Below are 23,235 nucleotides of genomic sequence, written 5' to 3'. Positions count from 1 at the left end.
GCCTCTTCAGCTTCCCTGGGCCTCCAAGCACCGCCGTCACCTCCCCACACTCCTGAGCGGCTAGACTAGTGACTGGGAGTGGCTGCTGAGACCATATAACACCATATACAGTATCTTGAAAGACCTTCACTGGCTCCCAGCACATTTTTGAGCACAATTCAAACTGTTGGTGCTGACCTTTAAAGTCCTATAGCAGGCATCCCCAGACTTTGGCCCTCCAGATGTTTTGGCCTACAATTCTCATCTTTCCCCGACCACTGGTCCTGTTAGCTAGGGATCATGGGAGTTGTAGGCCAAAACATCTGGAGGGCAGCAGTTTGGGGATGCCTGCCCTATATGGCCTCGTCCCAGTATACCTGAAGGAGCGTCTCCATCCCCATCGTTCAGCCTGGACACTGAGGTCCAGCTCCGAGGGCCTTCTGGCGGTTCCCTCACTGCGAGAAGTGAGGTGACAGGGAACCAGGCAGAGGGCCTTCTCGGTAGTGGCGCCCGCCCTGTGGAACGCCCTCCCATCAGATGTTAAGGAAAGAAACAACTATGTCACTTTTAGAAGACATCTGAAGGCAGCCCTGTTTAGGGAAGTTTTTTAATGTTTGAAGTTTTATCGTGTTTTTATTATTCTGTTGGGAGCCGCCCAGAGTGGCTGGGGAAACCCAGCCAGATGGCCAGGGTATACGGTAAATAAGAAATGATGATAAGGAAGAGCTGAAGCTGTCATCTGGACATCTTCAATGGCTATCTCAAATGTACACACCTCTGCTTAAATGTTAAGTGAATGTGGCTTGCATTTGCAAGCTGGATGAAAGCTGGCTTGAGGGAAAACACATCAAACCGGAGTAAGATACCACGGGATAGATTTGGTTTGAGGCTAACATCATGTGCACATGGCTTCAAATGCCAATGGCGGGAGTCTACTGGAGCCAGAGTAAAATGGTAATGTGTACCAGCCTAGGAGCAAAGCAAACCCCCCATCCCAAGTAAATAGCCATTTGTAAATGTAAACTGAATTGAATCTGGGTTCGTTTATACCATTTTCCTTGTGTGCCTCAGTTTAAGTACGCCTCGGTTTGAGTACTTTCAGTTTAAGTACCCTGCAGACCCATCTGGAACAGATTAATCCACTTTCCATTACTTTCAATGGGAAAGTTCGCTTCAGGTTAAGTACAGACTTCCAGAACCAATTACACTCATACTTCGGGTTAAGTACGCTTCAGGTTGAGTACTCCGCAGACCCATCTGGAACGGATTAATTTACTTTCAATGGGAAAGTTTGCTTCAGGTTAAGTACACTTCAGGTTGAGTTCTCCGTGGATCGTCTGGAACGGATTAATCCACTTTCCATTACTTTCAATGGGAAAGTTCACTTCAATTTATGAATGCTTCAGGTTAAGTACAGACTTCCAGAACCAATTGTGTCCTTAAACCGAGGTACCACTGTAGTTGATAGGTTAAAGCAGTGTTTCCCAAACTTGGGTCTCCAGCTGTTTTTGGACTACAACTCCCATCACCCCTAGCTAGCAAGACCAGTGATCAGGGATGATGAGAATTGTAGTCCCAAAACAGCTGGAGGCCCAAATTTGGGAAACACTGTGCTAAAGAACCAACAGCAAGAGGTCACATCATGATCCAAGTCAAACATTGCCCCTTGTCCACCGAGGAGCTCCTTCCATTAACTGTGCAGAATTAGTATTCCTCATGAGTGAACCAGAAATATAACAGGCATTTTACTTTTATATTTCTACGTATGTTGCGATTGCACTTGGAATACCGTGTACAGCTTTGGTTGCTGCATCTCAAAATGGATATTGCAGAGCTGGGGAAAGTGCAGAAGGAGGCAACCAAATTGTTCAGGAGGCTTCGGAACTTTGGTATTGCAATGTTTCCATATTTGGGGCCGGACAGGCAGATCCCTGTACAAAACGGCTGCACACTGCAAGGTTATAGTGCTGGTCTTACTAGTGTGTTTCTGGTCAGGAACCATCCTCAGGGATCAAGGATTCTTAGCAGGACAATGCTTAGCTGTCTGGCAAAAGATAAACCTTACTTAGACAAACCTTAATTAGCATTTTGTTTTGCTTATGTAATTCCTGCAATAATTGCAGCAATTAAGAAAACAACTTAGTCTGGTCTTTTTGCAAGATTCGCTTTCACCATGTGTATTTATTTTATGTCACACACACTGCATGTATAAACATAACTGTTCCCCTTGATATGTCTGTATCCAAGTGACTTTGCGGCAATGACAAACCCTTTACAGAGTTGCTGCGCTGGCACCGTTGAAGATGCTGATGCAAAACCAAAAATGTCTTGGCAGACTTAGCATATGCAGATTGCTGCTTTTTGTTTGCTAAACAAAGGCAACTGTGGTATTTTTAGTTCTATTCAAAATACGGGAAGCAAAAATCATTCTTGCCAAGTGGCAAGGGACAGAACTGGTGGAGGGAGAAATTGTTTCCAGATTTCTACAAAAGAACTCCAAACCTTGCTCACGTTTTGTGCTCTGGTCTGACCTGTCAGTCCACCGTATCATAGATATTAAGTGCAATACAGTTCTTCTGTCTCACGGTCACATGGTTGAACTTTCAGAGTGTGTGTCCCCAGGCACTGGGATGTTCAACACAGCCAGAGGGTGGAGGAATCTCAGTTCTGCTACTAACGATTGTGTGAGGGGGGAAGGTGATCCGCGGATCCAGTCACTCAACTTGCCACCACAGCTACTTGGTCAAAGAGTTATGGGTTAGGAGACCCATTGCCTCCACTCTTCAGTTCATCTGTTGCTGCAATGGAAGTGAGTGGCCCAATGTCAGGCTTCAGGGAATCGGCTTCTTCCCGCCGTGGCAGTAGATAAGAGATCAAACAAAAGGAATGTCTTACCAGTTAGAATCTTTAATAATCACAGCGAGAAAACAAAGATCACATCTCCTAGAAATGGTGGTCCTCTCAATTAAGGGTCACTCCGCCCTCCGTCCCTATTAATCTACGTCACTCCTACGTTTTGTAATCTGAGTTTATACCCTCTGCGCTTTCTGTTCCGACACTTTCTGAGCTCTATGTGTCTTTGGAGAAGGGGTGGTGGTGAATGCTGTCCAGAGTCTGTGGACTTGTTAACTCTCTCTATTCCAGTGTTTCTGTGGTGTAGTGGTTAAGAGCGGTAGACTCGTAATCTGGTGAATCGGGTCCATGTCTCCGCTCCTCCACATGCAGCTGCTGGGTGACCTTGGGCTAGTCACACTTCTCTGAAGTCTCTCAGCCTCACTTCAGAGTGTTTGTTGTGGGGGAGGAAGGGAAGGAGAATGTTAGCCGCTTTGAGACTCCTTCGGGTAGTGATAAAGCGGGATACCAAATCCAAACTCCTCCACCACCTCCTCCTCCTCCTCCTCCTCCTCTTCTTCTTCTTCTTCTTCTTCTTCTTCTTCTTCTTCTTCTTCTTCTTCTTCTTCTGGCAGTTCCCCATCTAGTATTTCCCAGCTTCTGCCTTCTGAACTATGCCCCTCTGCAAACCACTGTTCCAAATCTATGCTGTCCTCCTGTTCCTGGGAAGATTCAGGATCAGGGGGAGGGGGTGGCTCCCACCATTCCTCCTCAGTTCAGCCGTCCTCAGCATGGTCCCTGACACCCAAGCAAGATATGTGAAAGAAAACACTGTTTTCAGCCTTTCATGCAAGCCTGAGATAGCTCAGTTGGGAGAGAGTGAGACTCTTAATCTCAGGGTTGTGGGTTTGAGCCCTATGTTGAGTGAACAATTCATGCTTTGCAGGGACCCTTGTGGTCCCTTGCAGCTCTACAATTCTATGATTCTATCTCCAAGTCTATTATTTATCACTTCTGCTTCTCTCTCTTTCACAACATTTATGGTCTCTTTCACAGCATTTTCACAGCATTTATTTTCATTCAGTTCATTACTGGGTTCAGCCCACAGGCAACCCGGTCAGGTTTCCCAGTTCCTCCTCCAGTTTAAAGAGCCTGGAAAACAAAGCACTGTTTTTTAAGTGAGCAAATAGTACCCAACCACCAGCCCCACGTTGGTGTCAATATGAACCAACCTGTCTCCACCACCATATGTGCCATACGATCTCACAGGTGCCCATTAAGAATCTGGAAGTACAGGCAAGGAGTAAATCCTGCCAACCCTTTTGATGCAATTGTCCACTGATACCAACCCAGAGCCTCAGGAGATCCTTAGTAAGTAAATGCATTTGAATGAGACTACACAAGGCGGCTCAGCTCTCCTCTCCCCATTGAGCTGAATGAATGAAAAGTATCGAGACAGAATTTTGTCACTGCATCTCAGTTGCTCATCGGTGGGAGACGAAGAATGATAGTGGCTTTGCATCAACTGCCGTTTTTTCTGCTCTTGCTTTCTGGGGTACTTGTTTTGTGCTTTTTATAATATTATTAAAGGTATTTTGTAACTGTCGCAAGTCACCTATGGGCAGGTGGTTTCAGAAAGCTGGGCTAAAAATTAAAATAATACACAATATGCACACATGCTGCACTTCTGACCTCAATATTTGACTCCGCAGTGCATGTTTATACACAATCTCTTCTCATTATGGCACTAAATCTTCACATCTGGTACAGAGAACAAGGGCTTACACCACTGCATAGCTGCAATTTCTTCATCAAACAACCACTCCTCCTCCTTATATCAGGGTCAACAAACAATCCTGAGAATTGGAGGGAAACTACAATTATAATCATCGTGCAAAATAGCTCTGATAATCACACAGGGGAAAGTAATGACCTGCCTTTTCATTGTTGAGTTCAGCATAATATAAATACATACATCCAAGGATTTTAAACAAGTGTTGCAATTAAGTGCCTTGATAAAACAAGCCAGTTATCTTGTTTGGTGGGAAATGATGTTTAAAGCACACAGGACAATTTAAAATTGCCCTCCCGCTATACTTTACCAATACCACGCTGTCATTAAAGCTGTTGTTCTTTGTATGACTGTAAACTAGCAGAGACAGTGATAGGGCATGAATGCTTGGGAAATATATAGAAAGGTCTGGAGAAGGACTGGTGCTTTCTCTGTTCACTTCACACCATGGTCAGAGTCAGGATGCTCCCGAATCGTCTTCTTTTTTGGCAATCACTTGTAGCCAGGTAAGATTGCCTTCCATAAACACAGTCTTAACAGTGAGTCCGTAAGTGACTGTGGATGCCAATTCTGGATCCACACATCCCTCCACAGTGGGGACATTGGTTTCTGGGCGGGAGTTGATCATGGTGAGGGTTTGCCAATGTGCCTTCCTCTTTGTGTTTCTCCCTTTCGTCCTGAGCGTCTTTAAAGCCCACGACGCCTTTGGTAAAGGTTGTTCTCCAACTGGAGCGCTCGCAGGCCAGTGTTTCCCAGTTGTCAGTGTTTATACTACATTTTTAAAGATTTCCCTTGAGAGAGTCTTTAAACCTCTTTTGTTGACCACTAGTATTAAGCTTTCCATTTTTAAGTTTGGAATAGAGTAGTAGCTTTGGAAGGCGATCATCAGGCATCTGCACAACATGTCCAGTACAACAAAGTTGATGTTGAAGAATCATTGCTTCAACACTGGTGATCTTTGCTTCTTCCAGTACACTGGCATTAGTTCTCCTATCTTCCCAAGTGATGTGCAAAAAAATTTGGAGACACTGTTGATGGAATCTTTCAAGGAGTTGCAGATGGCGTTTATAAGTGGTCCATGTTTCACAAGCATATAGTAAAGTTAGTAGTACAATAGCTTTGTAAACAAGCATTCTGGTTTCCCTGCGGATGTCCCGGTACTCAAACACTCTGTGCTTCAATCAGGAGAAAGCTGCACTCACAGAGCTCAGGCAATGCTGGATTTTGGCATCAATGTTGGCCCTTGTGGAAAAATAATACTGAGTAGCTGGAAACCCCAAGACTGCTGTTGTGCTTAGGTTCTGCTTGTAGCCCACCTATGGGCAACTCGTTGGCCACTGTGAGAACAGAATGCTAGAACAGGTGGACTGCTGGCCTGACCCTACAAGCATATTCTTATGTTCTTATGATGAGGAACTCTCATAGGAGTTGCCTTGCCTGCTCTGCATTGTACCAGCAACCATGTAGACGTCTTGGAGCAGCTGACAGTATTATAACCTGAAAACTGCATTGTTTTATAGTTATGGTGCCCAAAGGGTATAGTTGTGCATTTGAGAGCCTTATGCTGATCCCCGCACTAACACAAGAAACATTGTCCGGTGCTGACATGAGAAGCTACCTTGTTATCTGATCTGGGTTAGGAAAAAGAGTCTTAGTCATGACAAGGTCAACCTTTCCTCAAATCTGCAAGGGTCTGACACGATTGAGCGTCTCTGCCAAGAGCTGATTAAGAGGTTTTGGAGGAAGCCTTGCCCAATTGTCAACTTTTCATTTCTCTGCTCGCTTAAAGCAATGCCAGATGCTGGCGGGGGCTGGGGGATTTGTGGGTAGAGATTGAGCATGCCCTTTTATTTGGCCTCTTTATTAAACCTCGCAATAATTTCTTATTCTTTTAACACATTAAATCTCACAATCATTTCATAATTATCTGTCTATGTATTTCTAATAGTATAACCAAATCAATAATTTTTGATATAACTGTAAAAACCACTCTTAAAGTTTATTCTTCCAAAAATGAAACCTTCCTCTCTTTGTAAATATTAAGATGATATCAGCAAGAATGAGTCTTCTGTAAAAATTAAAATTAAATCAAGTCTTACTGACTAGTGATTTAAATCGTGATTTAAATCACGATTTAAATTGATTTTATTTAAATCAAATCCACCCTGCTTACAACTGTGTCAAGAATCAATGCCAGTAAGACTATCTGGAAGCAAGGCTCTACCTTCAGTTATTTAAAAAAACAACCCTGTTGAATGGCTTCGATAAGGGGTAAGCAACATTTCAGAGCTGAGGGCCACATTCCCTTGGGGAAAAGTGATCAGGGGCTGCGTACCAGTGGGTCTAGGGGGAGAAATGGGCAGGATCAACTCAAAAGTGGGTGGGTGTCCCTTCTCAGTACACCTTGCAGTGTACCTGACAATAGTTTCCTGGGAAAGCCCTCTAAATACATGTTTAGGAAAAACAAGACACTTCCCCATCACTGAATTTTTGTACCTGTTTCCTTATATCTAAGGCCTTCTTGAAGAGTTGGTAGTACATATCTGTGTTTACAGTATAGAAATCTGTTAATAAAATGCATGTTCTGTTAGTCATTCCTGTGACTGACAGCTAACAGCTATGTTCATACTTTGCCATATATCATAGTGTCAACAGAGCATGCATGAGCTGCAATGTGTTCCTCTCCTATGCAGTCCAGTTTGGAAGCTTCCACTTTTACTTAACTGCAGTTTCCTGTGTCATCTGAACTGAGAACTATGGTTAATACTAACCATGGTTAATTTCAGAAAGTCAGATTCATAGCCCATGTTTTGCCTTACAGGTTGGTGAAGTTGATGTGTTTAGTTTGAGAAAAAGTATTGTCAATATTTACTAAAGGCTGGAAACCCCTTAGCGACTTTTTACATGAAAAAGAAAATGGACTTGTGATATCTGGTTTTGAGAATGGAAGAAAATATTGGTTTCTAGAAAGTGGAATTGTTGGGTGTTATCTTGGAGTGGGTGTTTTGAATAAATTTTCTACATATTTAGCTGACAGACAAAGAATTGGAAGTTCTCCTTTTTTTCTTTCTCTCTTTGTTTTCCTTTTCTTTGTTTTTATTTAGATTAGTTTCTTTTATCTTTGATATAAAAAGATACTGGAAATTTTGATATTAACTTTTGTATATCTTTTTTCAAACTTTATTGGGGGGAACTGTTGGCTTGTAAGACAGTAATCATAGTTAGGGGTAACCACAGTTTATGACTCCAGGTGACACAACAAACTATAAGAAAGAAAGAAAGAAAGAAAGAAAGAAAGAAAGAAAGAAAGAAAGAAAGAAAGAAAGAAAGAAAGAAAGAAAGAAAGAGGAAGAACTTCCAGACTCCTGGTCCCAACAGAACAGATGACAGCATACAAGCCCAAGGCTTGCTCTGGTTCATTCCTGACATAAATCATGGCCAAATCGGGTCAATATCTGATCTTGATTAGCACCGTCAATCAGTTTTGGGGGGCCTCTTCTATTGCTAAGAATCCAAATCCTTGTGATGACTTCATGATATTTTAAAACATGGGCTCCTCCAAAACATGGGTCATTCTCATCGCTATGTGTTTTGTTTTCTTTCAGATTCGGACCTCAGCATGCGGACTCTCAGCACGCCCAGCCCAGCGCTAATATGTCCGCCAAATTCGCACATTTTGCAGAATGGCCGGGGATCTTCCACATCATCCTCTTCAATTACCGGGGAGACCATCGCAATGGTTCACTCGCCTCCTCCAACCCGCCTCACCCATCCTCTCATCCGGTCCGCCTCCCGACTTCAGAAGGAACGGGCTAACATCGACCGGCTGCCGGACCATTCAGTGATCCAGATTTTCTCTTTCCTGCCTACCAACCAGCTGTGCCGCTGCGCCCGTGTGTGTCGCCGCTGGTATAATCTTGCTTGGGACCCCCATCTCTGGAGGACTATTCGCTTGACGGGCGAGACAATCAACGTGGACAGAGCCCTGAAGGTGCTGACTCGGCGACTTTGCCAGGACACGCCCAACGTCTGTCTCATGTTGGAGACGGTAATTGTTAGTGGCTGCAGGCGGCTCACAGACAGAGGACTCTATACTATTGCTCAATGCTGCCCTGAACTGAGGCAGTTAGAGGTGTCGGGTTGCTACAATATTTCCAACGAGGCGGTCTTCGATGTGGTGTCACTGTGTCCCAACCTGGAGCACTTGGATGTGTCAGGTAATAGAAATATATATCTGTGCTTAAATTTGGGTGGAGAACTTTGCTTAAGGCAGGGATGAGGAGCTTTCAACTAAGAGGCTCTGTGTCCAGGGCAGCTGTCTATCAGCTCCATCTGGTACGCAGGCTAAGACTCTACTTGCCCACAGACTGTCTTACCAGAGTGGTGCATGCTCTAGTTATCTCCCGCTTGAACTACTGCAACACGCTCTACGTGGGGCTACCTTTGAAGGTGACCCAGAAACTACAACTAAGCCAGAATGCGGCAGCTAGACTGGTGACTGGGAGTGGCCACTGAGACCACATAACACCGAAGACCTACATTGGTTCCCAGTACATTTCTGAGCGCAATTCAAAGTGTTGGTGCTGACCTTTAAAACCCTAAATGGCCTCGGCCCAGTATACCTGAAGGAGCGTCTCCACCCCCATCGTCCACCCCCATCACTCAGCCCAGACACTGAGGTCTAGCTCTGAGGGCCTTCTGACGGTTTCCTCACTTTGAGAAGTGGGGTTACAGGGAACCAGGCAGAGGGCCTTCTTGGTGGTGGCGCCCGCCCTGGGGAACACCCTCCCATCAGATGTTAAGGAAATCAACAACTATCTGACTTTTAGAAGACATCTGAAGGCAGCCCTGTTTAGGGAAGTTTTTATGGCCCCCAGGGGCTCTCTTCTTCACACACACTCCGTCCTCCTCAACCTCCATGCTGGCTCCTGGGAATAGGAAGTTTAACCCAACAGCTTTTGTTCTTTTTGCTTGCTATTTGGCAATGCACATTGCAGGCATAGGTCTCCAGATCAGGACCACAGCATGGGGCAAAGGCCTAAAGCCCTCTTGTCGCAGATGCCAGGGTTCAGATTTTATCTGCTCAGCGGTACTTGAGATTTGCAATGGAATGCCGATTCTAGTCTCTGTGTGTAGGAAAATGAAAAAATGATGGGTGAATGGGTGTGCTTGTGTGTGAATGGAATGCTTAAAAGCTAAATCCCAATATTAACTCCTTTGTGTTCTAGTTGATGCATTTTTTCTTTTCTATTTTCTGATCTTTTAAAAAAAAAACCCTTCAAGGCTGATGCTCATCTCTCCAAAGTGACCTTATGCTTAAATTAAATTAAATTAAATTAAATAATTAGACCAACAAAGAGTCCAGTGGCACCTTAAGGACTACCTATTGTAATACAACCAGGAGTGTGGGATAAATTCAGTTCAGGTTGCATTTAAAGGCAGGCCTACCAGCCTTGCACTTTCCAAAACAATACATGAACCAAAACAAAGTCATCCTTTGAAATTCGCTTTCCCCAAATATTGCGATGCAGTTACTCAGACAAGTAATGTGCACAAAAATGCATAAACTAGTGTAGATGTACACATATTAGTGAAAATAACATACAAAAAATGCATTATAATTGAGAAATTGGTTTGCAAAAATGCATAGATTAGGGGAAAATTGCACACAAAAAATGTGCAGATCAGGAGAAAAATTCATGGTTGATTTTCATGAGGTCTTCTTCAAAACCGTAACTTCCCTCACTTAAAACTTCCCTAACTTCGAAATATAGAAGCTGAGAGAAACGGAAATGGTCGCTTTTGCCCGTCCAAATCTTTAGCTTCTACAGGGTTCTCTTCATTGCAGTTGCTACAACAGAATGAGATTGAATTAATTCTCAAATATTCAAAATGTTCTGCTAAATGGTGTGTGCAATACTGCCCTCTGCTGGAGAGGTTGCGCCCCGAGGCCCCCAAGCCCTTCCCCAGTAAATAAATTCAAACAGACACATCATTTTAGTTTAAGTTTTTGGGCAAAATTTTGGCCACAACTTTATTGATTACAAAACAAATTGAGCGGTATTGGCCTAGGCATTGGTCAGAGACTGTAACTGACTCCAGCCTCTCTGGCTGGAAGTCTGAAAGGGTAAACACCAAACGAGGGAGCAACATCGATGAAGATTGATTGGAGCTCACCCCCCGGGGTTCTTGTGGTCCTGGCATGGCTGTAGCCCCTCAAACGGACTTCGGACGAGATCTAGGACCCTCAGATTCCTTTACTGGAATACCCTAATTCTGGAGGGTCAGGTCATGGCCACACCTCCCCTCCCACACATTTCTATAAGCCAATGCCTAACCCCCAAACCTTACAAAGTTGTGACGGGGGTACACAACTTCGCCTAAGGGGGTAGGCGAAAACCAAGTGGCCAAAGTCAGCCCCTGCTCCAAAGCAGGCGACCCAATCCAAAGCGAGGCCAAACATCAGCACCACCAAATTGGGGGGACGACGGGTGTTCTGCAGCGTGAAGCAAGTGCCCCACCCACATCGCGTTGGCACATTGATAGGACCCTTGGATCACGCCACCTGCCCCAATTGGCCCAAACAGCCAGGCACGATCCCAGGGCCCAACTGACAAGGCTTGGGCCATGCCTGGTCACAACTCACCCCATGGAGGTGGCTTAAGGGGCCTGAGCGCAAACAGGACCCTCAATTTAGAAGGATCCCATTTGTCTAAGCCAGGGGTCAGCAACCTTTTTCAGCCGTGGGCCAGTCCACCATCCTTCAGAGCATGTGGTGGGCCGGAATATATTGGGGGGGGGGAATGAACGAATTCCTATACCTCACACATAACTAGAGATGCATTTTAAATAAACCCTTTAAAGCCCTAAACGGCCTCGGTCCGGTATACCTGAAGAAGCGTCTCCACCCCCATCGTTCTGCCCGGACACTGAGGTCCAGCTCCGAGGGCCTTCTGGTGGTTCCCTCGCTACGAGAAGCCAAGTTACAGGGAACCAGGCAGAGGGCCTTCTCGGTAGTGGCGCCCACCCTGTGGAATGCCCTCCCACTAGAGGTCAAAGAGAACAACAATTACCAGACCTTTAGAAGGCATCTAAAGGCAGCCCTGTTTAGGGAAGCTTTTAATGTTTGATGGATTTCTGTATTTTAGTGTTTTGTTGGAAGCCGCCCAGAGTGGCTGGGGGAACCCGGCCAGATGGGCGGGGTATAAATAATAAATTATTATTATTATTATTATTATTATTATTATTATTATTATTATTATTATTATTAAAAGCACACAGTCTGCTAATGTAAAAACACCAGGCAGGCCCCACAAATAACCCAGAGATGCATTTTAACTAAAAGGACATTCTATTCATGTAAAAACACACTGATTCCCGGACCATCTGCAGGCCGCATTGAGAAGGCAATTGGGCCGCATCCGGCCCACGGGCCTTAGGTTGCCTACCCCTGGTCTAAGCTAAGGAATGTGCACATCTTTCCGTTTGCTCTTAATGTAACTTGGCGGACCAAGTCTCAGTGCCTGCTCCGAGCCCAATTTATTGCCATATTAAAAGGAAAGGAAGAAAACAGTGATGCATATCAGCATCTGTAGCCTATTGAACCACACACCAGAAGTACCCAGTGAGTGTTACAGGCAAATATCAATGGGACTTAAAAGTAGCTGGGGTTTTTTATTTTTAAAAAAATATTTCTGCTTTTCAGGTTTATACATTTCACTAATTTTACAATCATTTTAACATTTCAAAACTTGACTTCCTTTCCCTCTTTCAGCAGTTCCTTAAATTTATTTGTAATATCGTCTGCATATCCAAATTAACTTAATTTGCTCATTTATTCACCTACTTTAAATATATACTTTTATAAAACTGCAAGTTATTACAATAACCCTCCCAATGTTCTTATCTGTTTGCAGTTTGTTTGTAAATAGTCCATAAACTATTCCCATTCTTTTATAAAAAGTTTATCCTGATTTCTTATTCTTCCAGTACGTTTCGCCATTTCTGCATATTCCATAAGTTTTTATATCCATTCTTCCTTTTCTGGGACTTCTGCTTCTTTCCATTTTGGGGCGGGTAACATTCTCGTAGCTGTCCTTAGCAGCTTCTGACTTGGAAACTGTTCTCAGAGGAAGAAAAATAAATCTCACATGTCTTAGAGTGAGCAAGAACTTCACCTTCTCACCTTGCATGTCCTTGTCTCAGAGATGCTGCATAAATTATGTTTTCCCTTATTAATGTGTACACCAGTGCAGGAAAATCACACATATGATGCCAGTATGCACCACTAGGTGAGAAGATCACTTTAAGGAGTTGGTTTGGCAAGTGTACATATCAGATATTTCAGCATATTCCCAACAATCAGATATAATATTCACATGTCAGGCTGATGGAAACACAAACACCCATCCGTCCATCTCAATGCATTGTATACCGTTATTTTCCTTTAAAATTTGCAGTGATTTCTCTTCCTCTTGTCCCATCCTCCCCTGGTGAGATCCACCAGGATCTTTTGAAGGGTTGAAAGCATGTAGGATGACTTTCAAAGTCTGCTGATCTCATATCATTCAGGGATGTTAGAGTTTAAAGAGATCTCGTTACAGTGAGAAGCACATAGCAGTCAGAGAAAGTAGCTGCGGAAGAAGAAGAACAATGAATACAAACACTTATGGAATATGCAGAAATGGTGAACTTACCGGAAAAATCAGAAATCAAGATAAACTTTTTATAAAAGAATGGAAGTGGTTTATGGAATATTGAGAAACAAAATGTAAACAGATAAGAACATTGGCAGGATTATTGTGATAACCTGCAGTTTTAAAAGAGTATAGATTTATAGCAGATGAATAAATGAGCAAATTAAGTTAATTTGGACATGCAGAAAATATTAAAAAAATAAATTTAAGGAACCACAGAAAGAGGGGGAAGGAAGTCAAGTTTTGAAATGTTAAAATGGTGGTAAAATTATTGAAATGTATAAAACTGAAAATCATAAATAAGATAAAGGAAAGAAAAGTAGTTGCATAAATTCACGGCGAATAGCCAAAGAGATGAAAATGGTGTGTTTGTGTGTATGGATGATTTAACCACTTTGGCTCGCTTCCACACATATGTGACAGGAAGCAGATAGAATTATCCAGGAGATTTGCACGTGAGAGAATGAGATATGTCACGATCCACATCCTTTTCTACATGTTCTTGAGCAGAGTCATCCATTGCATCGCTGTTGGTGTGAGAACTCTGCTGAATGAGCAGGTGCACAGAATCTATAGCTTTTATGCGAGCAAGCATTAAGGTAGAAAGAGGGAGCGGATGAGCGAGTTTGGTGTCCGTAATCACGTGGAGCTGACTCAACATGCCAGGGCAGGAGGTGCGCATCCAGCTCAGCACATGTATGGAGTACACCGGCATGTTTCCAAATGTTGCTAAAGGTGCATTTTTTTCTGGGAATCTATTTGTAACCATGCAGCGAGACCTGTCCTTAACATGCATCCTGTCTCCCCCTGGTGCCTTCATTATACACATTTAGGTACCAGGCAAAAACGTTCCTCCAATGCCCTTTTAAAATGTGTTGGGTTGTTTTTCTTTTGATTATATTGTAATTTTATCCTCCAAACTGTCCTGAGACCTGCAGGTATAGGGCAGTATACAAATTTATTTATAATAGTAATAATAGTTATTCTATCAATATTACTGTGACCATTTGAAATCTTGAAAGTTTCCCAAGGCCTTGTTTGAATCATTCAGGTTCTGTTCAATCTGGTATCCTTGAAATAATATTTTCATGTCAAAACCACACAGAAGTTAGCATTCAGTTTTTTTCCACTTTTTTTTTTTAAGAGAGAGATCCGTTTTGGGCAGGCTTCCTATACATGTGAGCTTGACTGCAAACCATTATCTCAAAGGCTGGCCAAAGTTCTTTCAGCTCTCTTGAAACTTTCTCCTTCCATTTCAAATCCTTTACATTTCCTCTGTGGAAAACTGCTATGAGCCTGCACGTTTTTACATCTTTATTGTTTGGGACAGGAAAAAGTGGTTTCAGCCACAGGAAAATGTCATTATATGTAAACCACAGGCAGAAAGACCTTCTATGACAAGGTGTTGGGTGAATTACCTACCTTTCTTGTAGGCGGTGCAGAGTCCCCAAATAGATGATACCCATCTGAGAAATCTTCCTGACATCTACAGGCTACATTGGCCATGCTCAGAGGTCATGCTGTGTCCTGGAAGATGCAACACACATGATGCAAAGTTGCTTGCAGCTCTCACAGCATGGATTAAATCTTCCTTTTAACGCTCTGCCATTGCATCATAATTCCTTAGGAGAAGCAACTTGGATCGTACAGACCAGAGTGTAGACTAAAGCCTTTTGGTACTGGCATGAATCAGTTACATCACCTGGGTCCCTCTAAAGACCAGTGTTGATGTTGGCATCTGTCTGGCTCGAGAGAGAATGGAGTCCTCTTCTTCTTCTTTGGCGATCACTTGTAGCCAAGTAAGATTGTCTTCCACAAACACAGTCTTAACAGTGAGTCTGTAAGTGACTATGGAGGCCAATTCTGGATCCACACATCCTTCCACAGTGGGGACATAGGTTTCTGGGTGGGAGTTGATCACGGTGAGGGTCTGCCAAGCATGCCTTCCTCTTAGCGTCCTGAGTTCGAGTGTTTTCAAAGCCCATGACACCTTTGGTAAAGGCTGTTCTCCAATTGGAGCACTTGCAGGCCAGTGTTTCCCAGTTGTCAGTGTTTATACTACTTTTTTTTTTTAGATTTGCCTTGAGAGAGTCTTTAAACCTGTTTTGTTGACCACCAGCATTACGCTTTCCATTTTTAAGTTCGGAAAAGAGTAGAGTAACTATTTTACTTTTAGAAGACAACTGAAGGCGGCCCTGTTTAGGGAAGTTTTTAATGTTTGATGCTGTACTGTTTTTAATATTCGGTTGGAAGCCGCCCAGAGTGGCTGGGGAAACCCAGCCAGATGGGCAAGGTATAAATAATATATTATTATTATTATTATTATTATTATTATTATTATTATTATTATTGCTTTGGGAGATGATAATCAGGCATCCGCACAACATGTCCAGTCCAACAAAGTTGATGTTGAAGAAAAATTGCTTCAACACTGGAGTACACCTCCAGAGGCGAAGTCAAACCACTGTGTTAGCAACACTGAAGTGACCTCCCTTCTTTAGTTGGCACCTCACTAATTTTCCATGTTTGGGCTAACAAAACATGGGCTGCAGTAGTAGCGTACATAAATAATCTTTATTTTGACACCTGGGAATTTCCATCTGAATTATCCCCAACAAAAAGGACTCTGGCTTTTTTGGAAAAGTACTTTTTTCCGATTCACTATGGATTATTTCCCAAAACTCTTTTACCCTTTTACAGGTCCTGAAGCTTCAAATTCCTAGCATAGAAGATCCCTTGAAATAAGGTTGTTTTATTTTCTTAAAGGAGAAGTGGTCATCGATGCAGAGCTGCAAATAACCACCTTCTGTTTTCCTCCCCGGATTTAGGTTGTTCCAAAGTTACGTGCATCAGTCTAACCCGTGAAGCTTCCATCAAGTTGTCTCCCTTACATGGAAAACAGATCTCTATCCGCTACCTAGACATGACGGACTGCTTTGTCCTCGAGGATGAAGGACTTCACACCATTGCTGCCCACTGCACTCAGTTGACACACCTCTACCTGCGGCGCTGCATCCGCATCACCGACGAAGGCCTCCGTTACCTGATGATTTACTGCACGTCCATCAGGGAGCTGAGCGTGAGCGACTGCCGCTTTGTCAGCGATTTCGGCATGCGCGAGATCGCCAAGCTGGAGCTGCGCCTGCGGTACCTCAGCATCGCCCACTGCGCCCGCATCACCGACGTCGGCATCCGCTACATCGCCAAGTACTGCAGCAAGTTGCGATACCTCAACGCACGGGGCTGTGAGGGCATCACGGACCACGGAGTGGAGTACCTTGCCAAAAATTGCACAAAACTCAAGTCGCTAGACATTGGGAAATGCCCTCTGGTCTCCGACGCCGGCTTGGAGTTCCTGGCTCTGAACTGCTTCAATCTGAAGAGGCTGAGCCTGAAGTCATGCGAGAGCATCACCGGACAAGGCCTGCAGATTGTGGCGGCCAACTGCTTTGATTTGCAGATGATGAACGTGCAGGACTGCGAGATCTCGGTGGAAGCTTTGCGGTTTGTCAAACGCCATTGCAAGCGCTGCATTATAGAGCACACCAACCCTGCCTTTTTCTGAAGCGACAGGTCTCACTTGTTGAGGAAAGCAAAGTATTAAAAAATGTCTGTATGTACACTTGCACAGAATGTCTGTATACAGCAACTGTACTTTCTGCCTGCCATAAGCAGAAAACATAGAGGCTTAGCATCATCCACATTTGGTCCCTAAGACACCTTTTAGTGGCCTTGTTCAAATCTTTAAAATGCCAGCATTTAGTGTTTTAAAAACGTAATTCTCTAGCCTTTACAGTTACTGAGCTACAAGATAGTTTTGTGTGCGTGTGTGTGTGTACAGTTTGGAAAGAGAGTAACAGAAGTCCCAGTTTGTTTTTGGCTTCAAATGCCCAAGTGAGTTGTGACCAAGGCTGCAGGCCTATACACACTTACCTGGGCATAAATTCCATTGGAAACAATGAGCCTTTCTTTCAAGTAGACATGCATAGGATTGTACTGGAAATCCTACTGAAACAATTGGAAGAAGCCATGACAAGTCTCATTGCTTTCAACAAAACTTCACCACGGATACCTTTGAGCTGAATTAGAGCCATAATATCTAGACTTAGCCCATGTTGTCATTTGAGAGGTTGTCAGGTTTGTCTGTTTTAGTTTTAGGGTGTGTGAGTTTTTTTTTTACATTTTCAGTGCTGGAATTGCAGTTTAATGAACAATGGTGTCAAAGCAGAAGTGCAATACATCCACCGACTCTGGTCATTACGAGTCATTGTAATTATGGAACCGGCAGCAAACTAGCTTTGGCGCATGTGTGTTTTGAATGTGATGCTCAGCACTGAACAAATTGCCTGCTCCCTGCTCTTTGTGTCTGTCATGAGTCCTGTTGAGAGCTTTTCTTTGAAGAGTGTCATAAGCCACCTTCCTTAAACTCAGATTGCATCAAAGTTTCCTGTCCCCTGGAAGCAGCATCTGTGTACATGATGTAGCTCTTGCAACGCTCTTTCCTCTTTTCCTCCCTGCCATCACAATTTATCTAAAACAATTACAGGGAAGCTGTGACTTGCCAGGAGTTTGCCTGGCCTTGCTGACTGAGGGTTATGGAGGTTGGAGTCCAACAAAATCTGGAAAGCCACACTTTTCCACCCCGATCTTGGATGTGGGTTTTCTCAGACTCAGCGCTTTCTGCTAGACTCCAAAGAAACTCTTGAACATTTCAGATCGTCACTATAGTAAATCCTTTATACTGTCGTTAGATTTCATAATCACCAACCTGCCATCTGAGCCTGTCTTCTCCTCATCCCCTCAGGATCTGCTAGCCTTGTCTCTTTTCATTTAGCAAATGGGTGGCCAGCCTAAGACACAAAGGCGACAATCGGAGAACCCATAAAACTTGTCATGGCACAGTCAGTCCTTCTACTCCCATCTGAATCTTATATTGCTGCCTGCTCTTTAATGCAGTACACTAGAAGCAGGTGGCGCTGTGGTCTAAACCACTGAGCTTCTTGGGCTTGCTGATCAGAAGGTCGGCGGTTCGAATCCCTGCAACAGGGTGAGCTCCCGTTGCTCTGTCCCAACTCCTGCCAACCTAGCATTTTGAAAGCACACCAGTGTGAGTACATAAATAGGTACCGCTGCTGCGGGAAGGTAAATGGCATTTCCGTGCGCTCTGGCTTCCGTCACGGTGTCCCATTGCACCAGAAGCAATTTAGTGCTGCTGGCCACATGACCCGGAAAGCTGTCTGTGGACAAACGCCGGCTCCCTCAGCCTGAAAGCAAGATGAGCACCGCAACCCCATAGTCACCTTTGACTGGACTTAACCATCCAGGGGTCCTTTACCTTTTTACCTTTACTAGAAGCAAAGCTACACCCTGGTTCAACAGGCTGCATATTGTCTAAAATATCATTTGTTGGCATCCATCTGTCTTGGGAGACAATGGAGAAGATGTCCTTGGGGATTCCATTCTGTTGAACTTAATACCATTTTCTGTGGACCAGGCAATGTACAGAAAATTTGAGATTGGGCTCTCAGTAGTAATTCGGGAATGGCTGGCCCAAAACAACACAGTAGGATCCTTGCTAGGTCTACACTTTCAATACGCGCATGACACTTTCCATTAATATTGAGCTCAAGAACATGAAATGAGACCATTGGGAATAAGGTCAATAGTATACATGCCCATCATGTTTTTGTTAGTCTGAAAAGATGGTACGAAGTGTTAACTTTTTGAGGTTTAAAGGCAGTTCCTTCAGAATGCATGAATAAGAAGTGTTGTGACATTTGTGAAAGGCCTTATGACCAAAATTCCTTAACTTTCATTCAGCAAAGCCAGCGCTCATCCATCCCGATTTCATTCCCATTTCTTTTTTCCGCTCCTTCTCACTCCTCCTTCTGTTGCCCTCTGTGTAGGACTTGCCTTTCAAATGCTTCACTTTCTACCCATGCAGGCACTTTCTAGTTTATTCATTAATTCTATAAATATCCCCATAGAGAGGAAGGGGAAATGGAGGACAGGACAGGCTCTGCTTACAGAGTCAAGTCACAAGCATCCAGACCAGGGATTTCTGTTCTCACAAATTTCCTTTAAGCAGCTCACGTTTTCCCTCTTTAAACTGGTACAGTTTTCAGAGTGCAGCTATATTTCCCCTATGTGTTTATAATGCAAACAACGGCTATTAAATGTAGGCTATATTTCTGATGCCCTGCAAACACCAGGGATTTGTAATAAGTCTGAGTGGAGCTCTCAGCTACACTTAAGGAGGCTCAGCCGATGGTTTCTTAATTGAAAATATTTAGAAAACTGTCTTTTCCTTGTTTTCTAAAACCTGGAAGCCTTACTGTATTGCAGATGCTTTTCCATAACCTGAAGCAAAGTTGAAACCAATTTGTTTCGATAAACCAGGGAAGACCTCCAATACGAAAGACACCAGAACTTTTGAAAAATATGGCCTGCTCTTTCATTGAGACAGGAAAACAGCAAATCCAACATACACAGTGAGTCTGGATAGTTGCAGTTTGGAGAAGAGAAACCCACTTTTATTATAACTAAAGGTTTTTAAGGCAATGGCTTTTTTTGTAATTTTCAGTGGCAAAATCCTCCTCGTAGCATCTGATAGGAGTCACAGGCCCCCCATATTTGTTTCTTGGTGGCATAGGTGCCTTGTGCTGTCAAAATTACTTTCGCTCGCATTTTCTATTTCTTTGTCTGGGGCAGAGAGATATTTCCTAGACAGTAAAGCAATTAGCCTGTAAGGTCATAGCCTTGGGGAACAGTGGTTTTCGATGCTGTACACTCTAGTTGGAGAAAACCCACAAATGTCAGACCAGTTGTTATCATTTCTCCACCATTACAGACTTAAAGGGCAATGTCCTATATGGACACTCAGTTGGAATCTCATGTGGGCATGGCAGCTCAAGTGGGTGTCTTGTCAAAGGACTGCCAGCGATGCTAAGTCAGTGCGTTTGAAATCATGACTGAAGGACAGCAGCTGTTTGGGGAAATCAGGGCACTGTCAGCCTCAGAAATCACCACTCGGAGCCTAAAAAGCAGCCAGGGAATTGCTGCCTTTACATAATTGACATAGATTTTGGAGTTTTCTTTTCTCAAAATCAGTAGTTTTCAGACTGTCTAGCTTTAGGGAATCCTGAGGAACCTCAGCACAACTGCCGCCACAGAACGTCAATATGTTGCAGAGAATCCTGAGGGTTTCTGTTTCAGGGCATTGTCTAGCTATGTTTGGGCTCACCCATTGCCTCCTATGCTTTGTGTATGGGACCTAAAGTCTTCTCCTGTGGCTACATGTTGCAAGGGTAGGATCCTGGATGTAAGAGAAACTGCCACCGTCGTTCTAGATTACCAAATTCTTCCCCAAACACAGATGCTCAGATTACCAGCAAGAAGTTGCCTTTTGAAAGCTCAGTAAATTCCCTCTCCTTCCTCCTTTCTTTATGGAAGATCATTTCACAGATACTTTGTATTTTGGGAAATCCTATTCCAATTTGTGTTTGGCAAAGCGTTTATTTTGTTTGTTTTTTGTTTGTCCTTCGACATGAAAACCAGCCCTGGGTGATTTTATCTTAAGGCAGAATCCCCCGTGGTCAGGTGACAACTGGTTTCTGAGTTGCAGTTCAGATGCTGAAAACATCTCTTATAGGGAGATGTGGGAAGGAAAACACTCTGTCTGTTTTTCCAGTTTGTAAAAAATAGCTGCACTCGAGACAGATGATGTAATTAATCAGTGGCCCTGGAATGGAGGAAAAATCTGTATGTCGAGGAAGAAAAGAAAACAATTCTTGTAGTAACGCTCCCTATGATCCTGCAAAGTGAAGCTCTTTAAAGTCCCAGTGATTGCAATGATTGTGTTGAAGGATGTGCTTAAATCTCTGCTACTAAAATCAATGGGGCAAGTGGAATAGCTTGTGGGGTGATTAGTTGTAAGTGAAATGGATTACCTTTGTGAGGCTTCCATATGTACATACATGCATATACACATGTCCATTCTTTCAGTACAATGCTGCCCTTCCATGGGCCGACTCATAATGTCTTGCAGTTTCCTTCTACAAACTGATCATATCTATCCAACCGCACTAAAGGCCATGTGCTGATGGCAGCGGCAGAACAAGCCGATCGGGCGCCTGGGACAGCGCACGTGCTCTGCGCCCAGGGGCGGGGCCAGCCGGGACAGGACACTCCGCGGAGCCTCCAAGGAGTCTGCCTGCCTCCTCCCACTTAGCCACCCTACAGCTGAGGGGGAAGCGGCAGGCGGACTGTGTGGGCAGGGCGGATCCTGCGGACGCCCCAGCCACTGCGTCACTCCCAGGAGAGACACGTGGCTTGGGTGCGTTGCAGGCCCCGCAGCGAGTGCCGGCCTCCATTTTGTCACCCACCTCAGTGGTGACACCCAGGGCGTACCGCCCCCACCGCACCCCCCTTCCTCCGCCCCTGGCTGATGGGGTCATCTCAAATCAAGCTGTTCTGGGGAACGCTGTGATATGCCAGCTAACATCCATTTAATTTCTTTCCTCTTTCCATTTAGAAGGTGACTGCGTAGTAGGATGTTCTCTTATCTCTTGCCAGCTACTCTCTTCACCACCCTTGGCTCACAGTAAATCTGTCCTGAAGGGAAAGTGATTAAGAGCTGGGCCTTATAAGGTCTCTTATGCAAGATTTGAGGGTGCTTTCTTTTAAAAAAAAAAAAGAAAGTTGGTATCTTGCTGGCTGCACTAAACGGAAAAGGACAACACTACTTGGTTCCAATTGGGCTTTAATGTTTAGATTGGCATGTACTCTGTGACTCACTATAAAGCCTTAATTTACTACTACCGAGAAATAAAGCAATATATTGGTATAACGGCTTGATTTAATCAATGTGTATACAATTGCATGGTGAAATGCATGCATGCACACTTCAGAATTACAACGCCATGTGAAGTTCTTTCTTGTGTAGAAGAACGAGGAGATGGGAGGGAGCATGTTCCAAGTATCTGTGAATGGGGCTGCTAGGTTCACCAGGCTTACATGGAAACCATACGTGACCATACTGGCAGTGTGCGGAAACGAAAGGTAGGGGCACAACGGAACACTGTCCATTTGCAAGACACACCCAATACAGAGGTAAGCTACAGAGCCAAGGTCCTGCCTTCTCTCCCAGATCCTGCCCTGCTTTTCACTTGTTCTCTCAGTAGACCCATCTCATCCCAGGGATCTTGATATTACAAACATTTCGCAAGGTCACCAGATGTATGATACACTATAGGTCTTGCTGTGCTACAAAATGTCACTCAAGCCAATGTCCAGAAGACTGATGGATCCGTCGTTTAACTTGGCTCGATTTCCAGAGGCCCCTGAGGTCTCCCCGAAATGGTTTTATCTTGGGGGAGGGGGGAATATGCAGTGCAATTTTTCTGTGTACTTCCTAAGGAGTTAAATCTCATTGGACTTATTTCAGATTACTTTCAAGTAAACATGTATGGGATTGTGCTATAAAATACTGTAGTAATAGAACAGATGTTTTAAAGCAGATCATGTTTATTTCCCATATAAAGCTTTCTATCTTTATTGTTTATTTGACTGACGTTTCCAGAAATCCTTGATTTTCTAAACACATTGAGAAATAATTAGCCCTCTTTTTTTTGCAAGTAGATTCTTCTTAATGGCAAAGCAGTTTGCATACCAACCTAGCAGTTCGAAAGCATGTCAAAGTGCAAGTAGATAAATAGGTACCGCTACAGCGGGAAGGTAAACAGCGTTTCCGTGTACTGCTCTGGTTTGCCAGAACCATGCTTTTTCATGCTGGCCACATGACCTGGAAGCTGTATGCCGGCTCCCTCAGCCAATAATATGAGATGAGCGCCGCAACCCCAGAGTCGGTCACAACTGGACCTAATGGTCAGGGGTCCCTTTACCTTTACCTTTACAGTTTTGAAGCACCACCAGCAA

The 23,235-nt window shown here is 43.9% G+C and overlaps 1 protein-coding gene across 3 annotated transcripts in view; it reads left to right on the top strand.

Moving 5' to 3' along the window:
- The window catches only part of FBXL7 (F-box and leucine rich repeat protein 7), a 184,218-nt gene extending 161,296 nt beyond the window's left edge, over nucleotides 1-22,922 (top strand). For 2 of the 3 annotated variants that reach the window (XM_060278035.1, XM_035125173.2), the window contains exons 3-4: nucleotides 8,209-8,820; nucleotides 16,128-22,921. In XM_060278035.1, coding sequence (XP_060134018.1) covers nucleotides 8,223-8,820; nucleotides 16,128-16,864 — 1,335 coding nt within the window. In that variant the 5' untranslated portion in view covers nucleotides 8,209-8,222 and the 3' untranslated portion in view covers nucleotides 16,865-22,921. Of the gene's footprint in view, nucleotides 1-8,208; nucleotides 8,821-16,127 lie in introns of all 3 variants that reach the window. The other variant, XM_060278034.1, reaches the window with a different exon arrangement.
- The last annotated feature ends 313 nt before the right edge of the window (nucleotides 22,923-23,235 follow it).

The sequence above is a fragment of the Zootoca vivipara genome, chromosome 8, assembly GCF_963506605.1.
Source record: "Zootoca vivipara chromosome 8, rZooViv1.1, whole genome shotgun sequence".
NCBI classification, from domain to species: Eukaryota; Metazoa; Chordata; class Lepidosauria; order Squamata; family Lacertidae; genus Zootoca; species Zootoca vivipara.
Note: the sequence above shows the minus strand (reverse complement) of the source record. Positions and strands in the feature narration are given on the sequence as shown.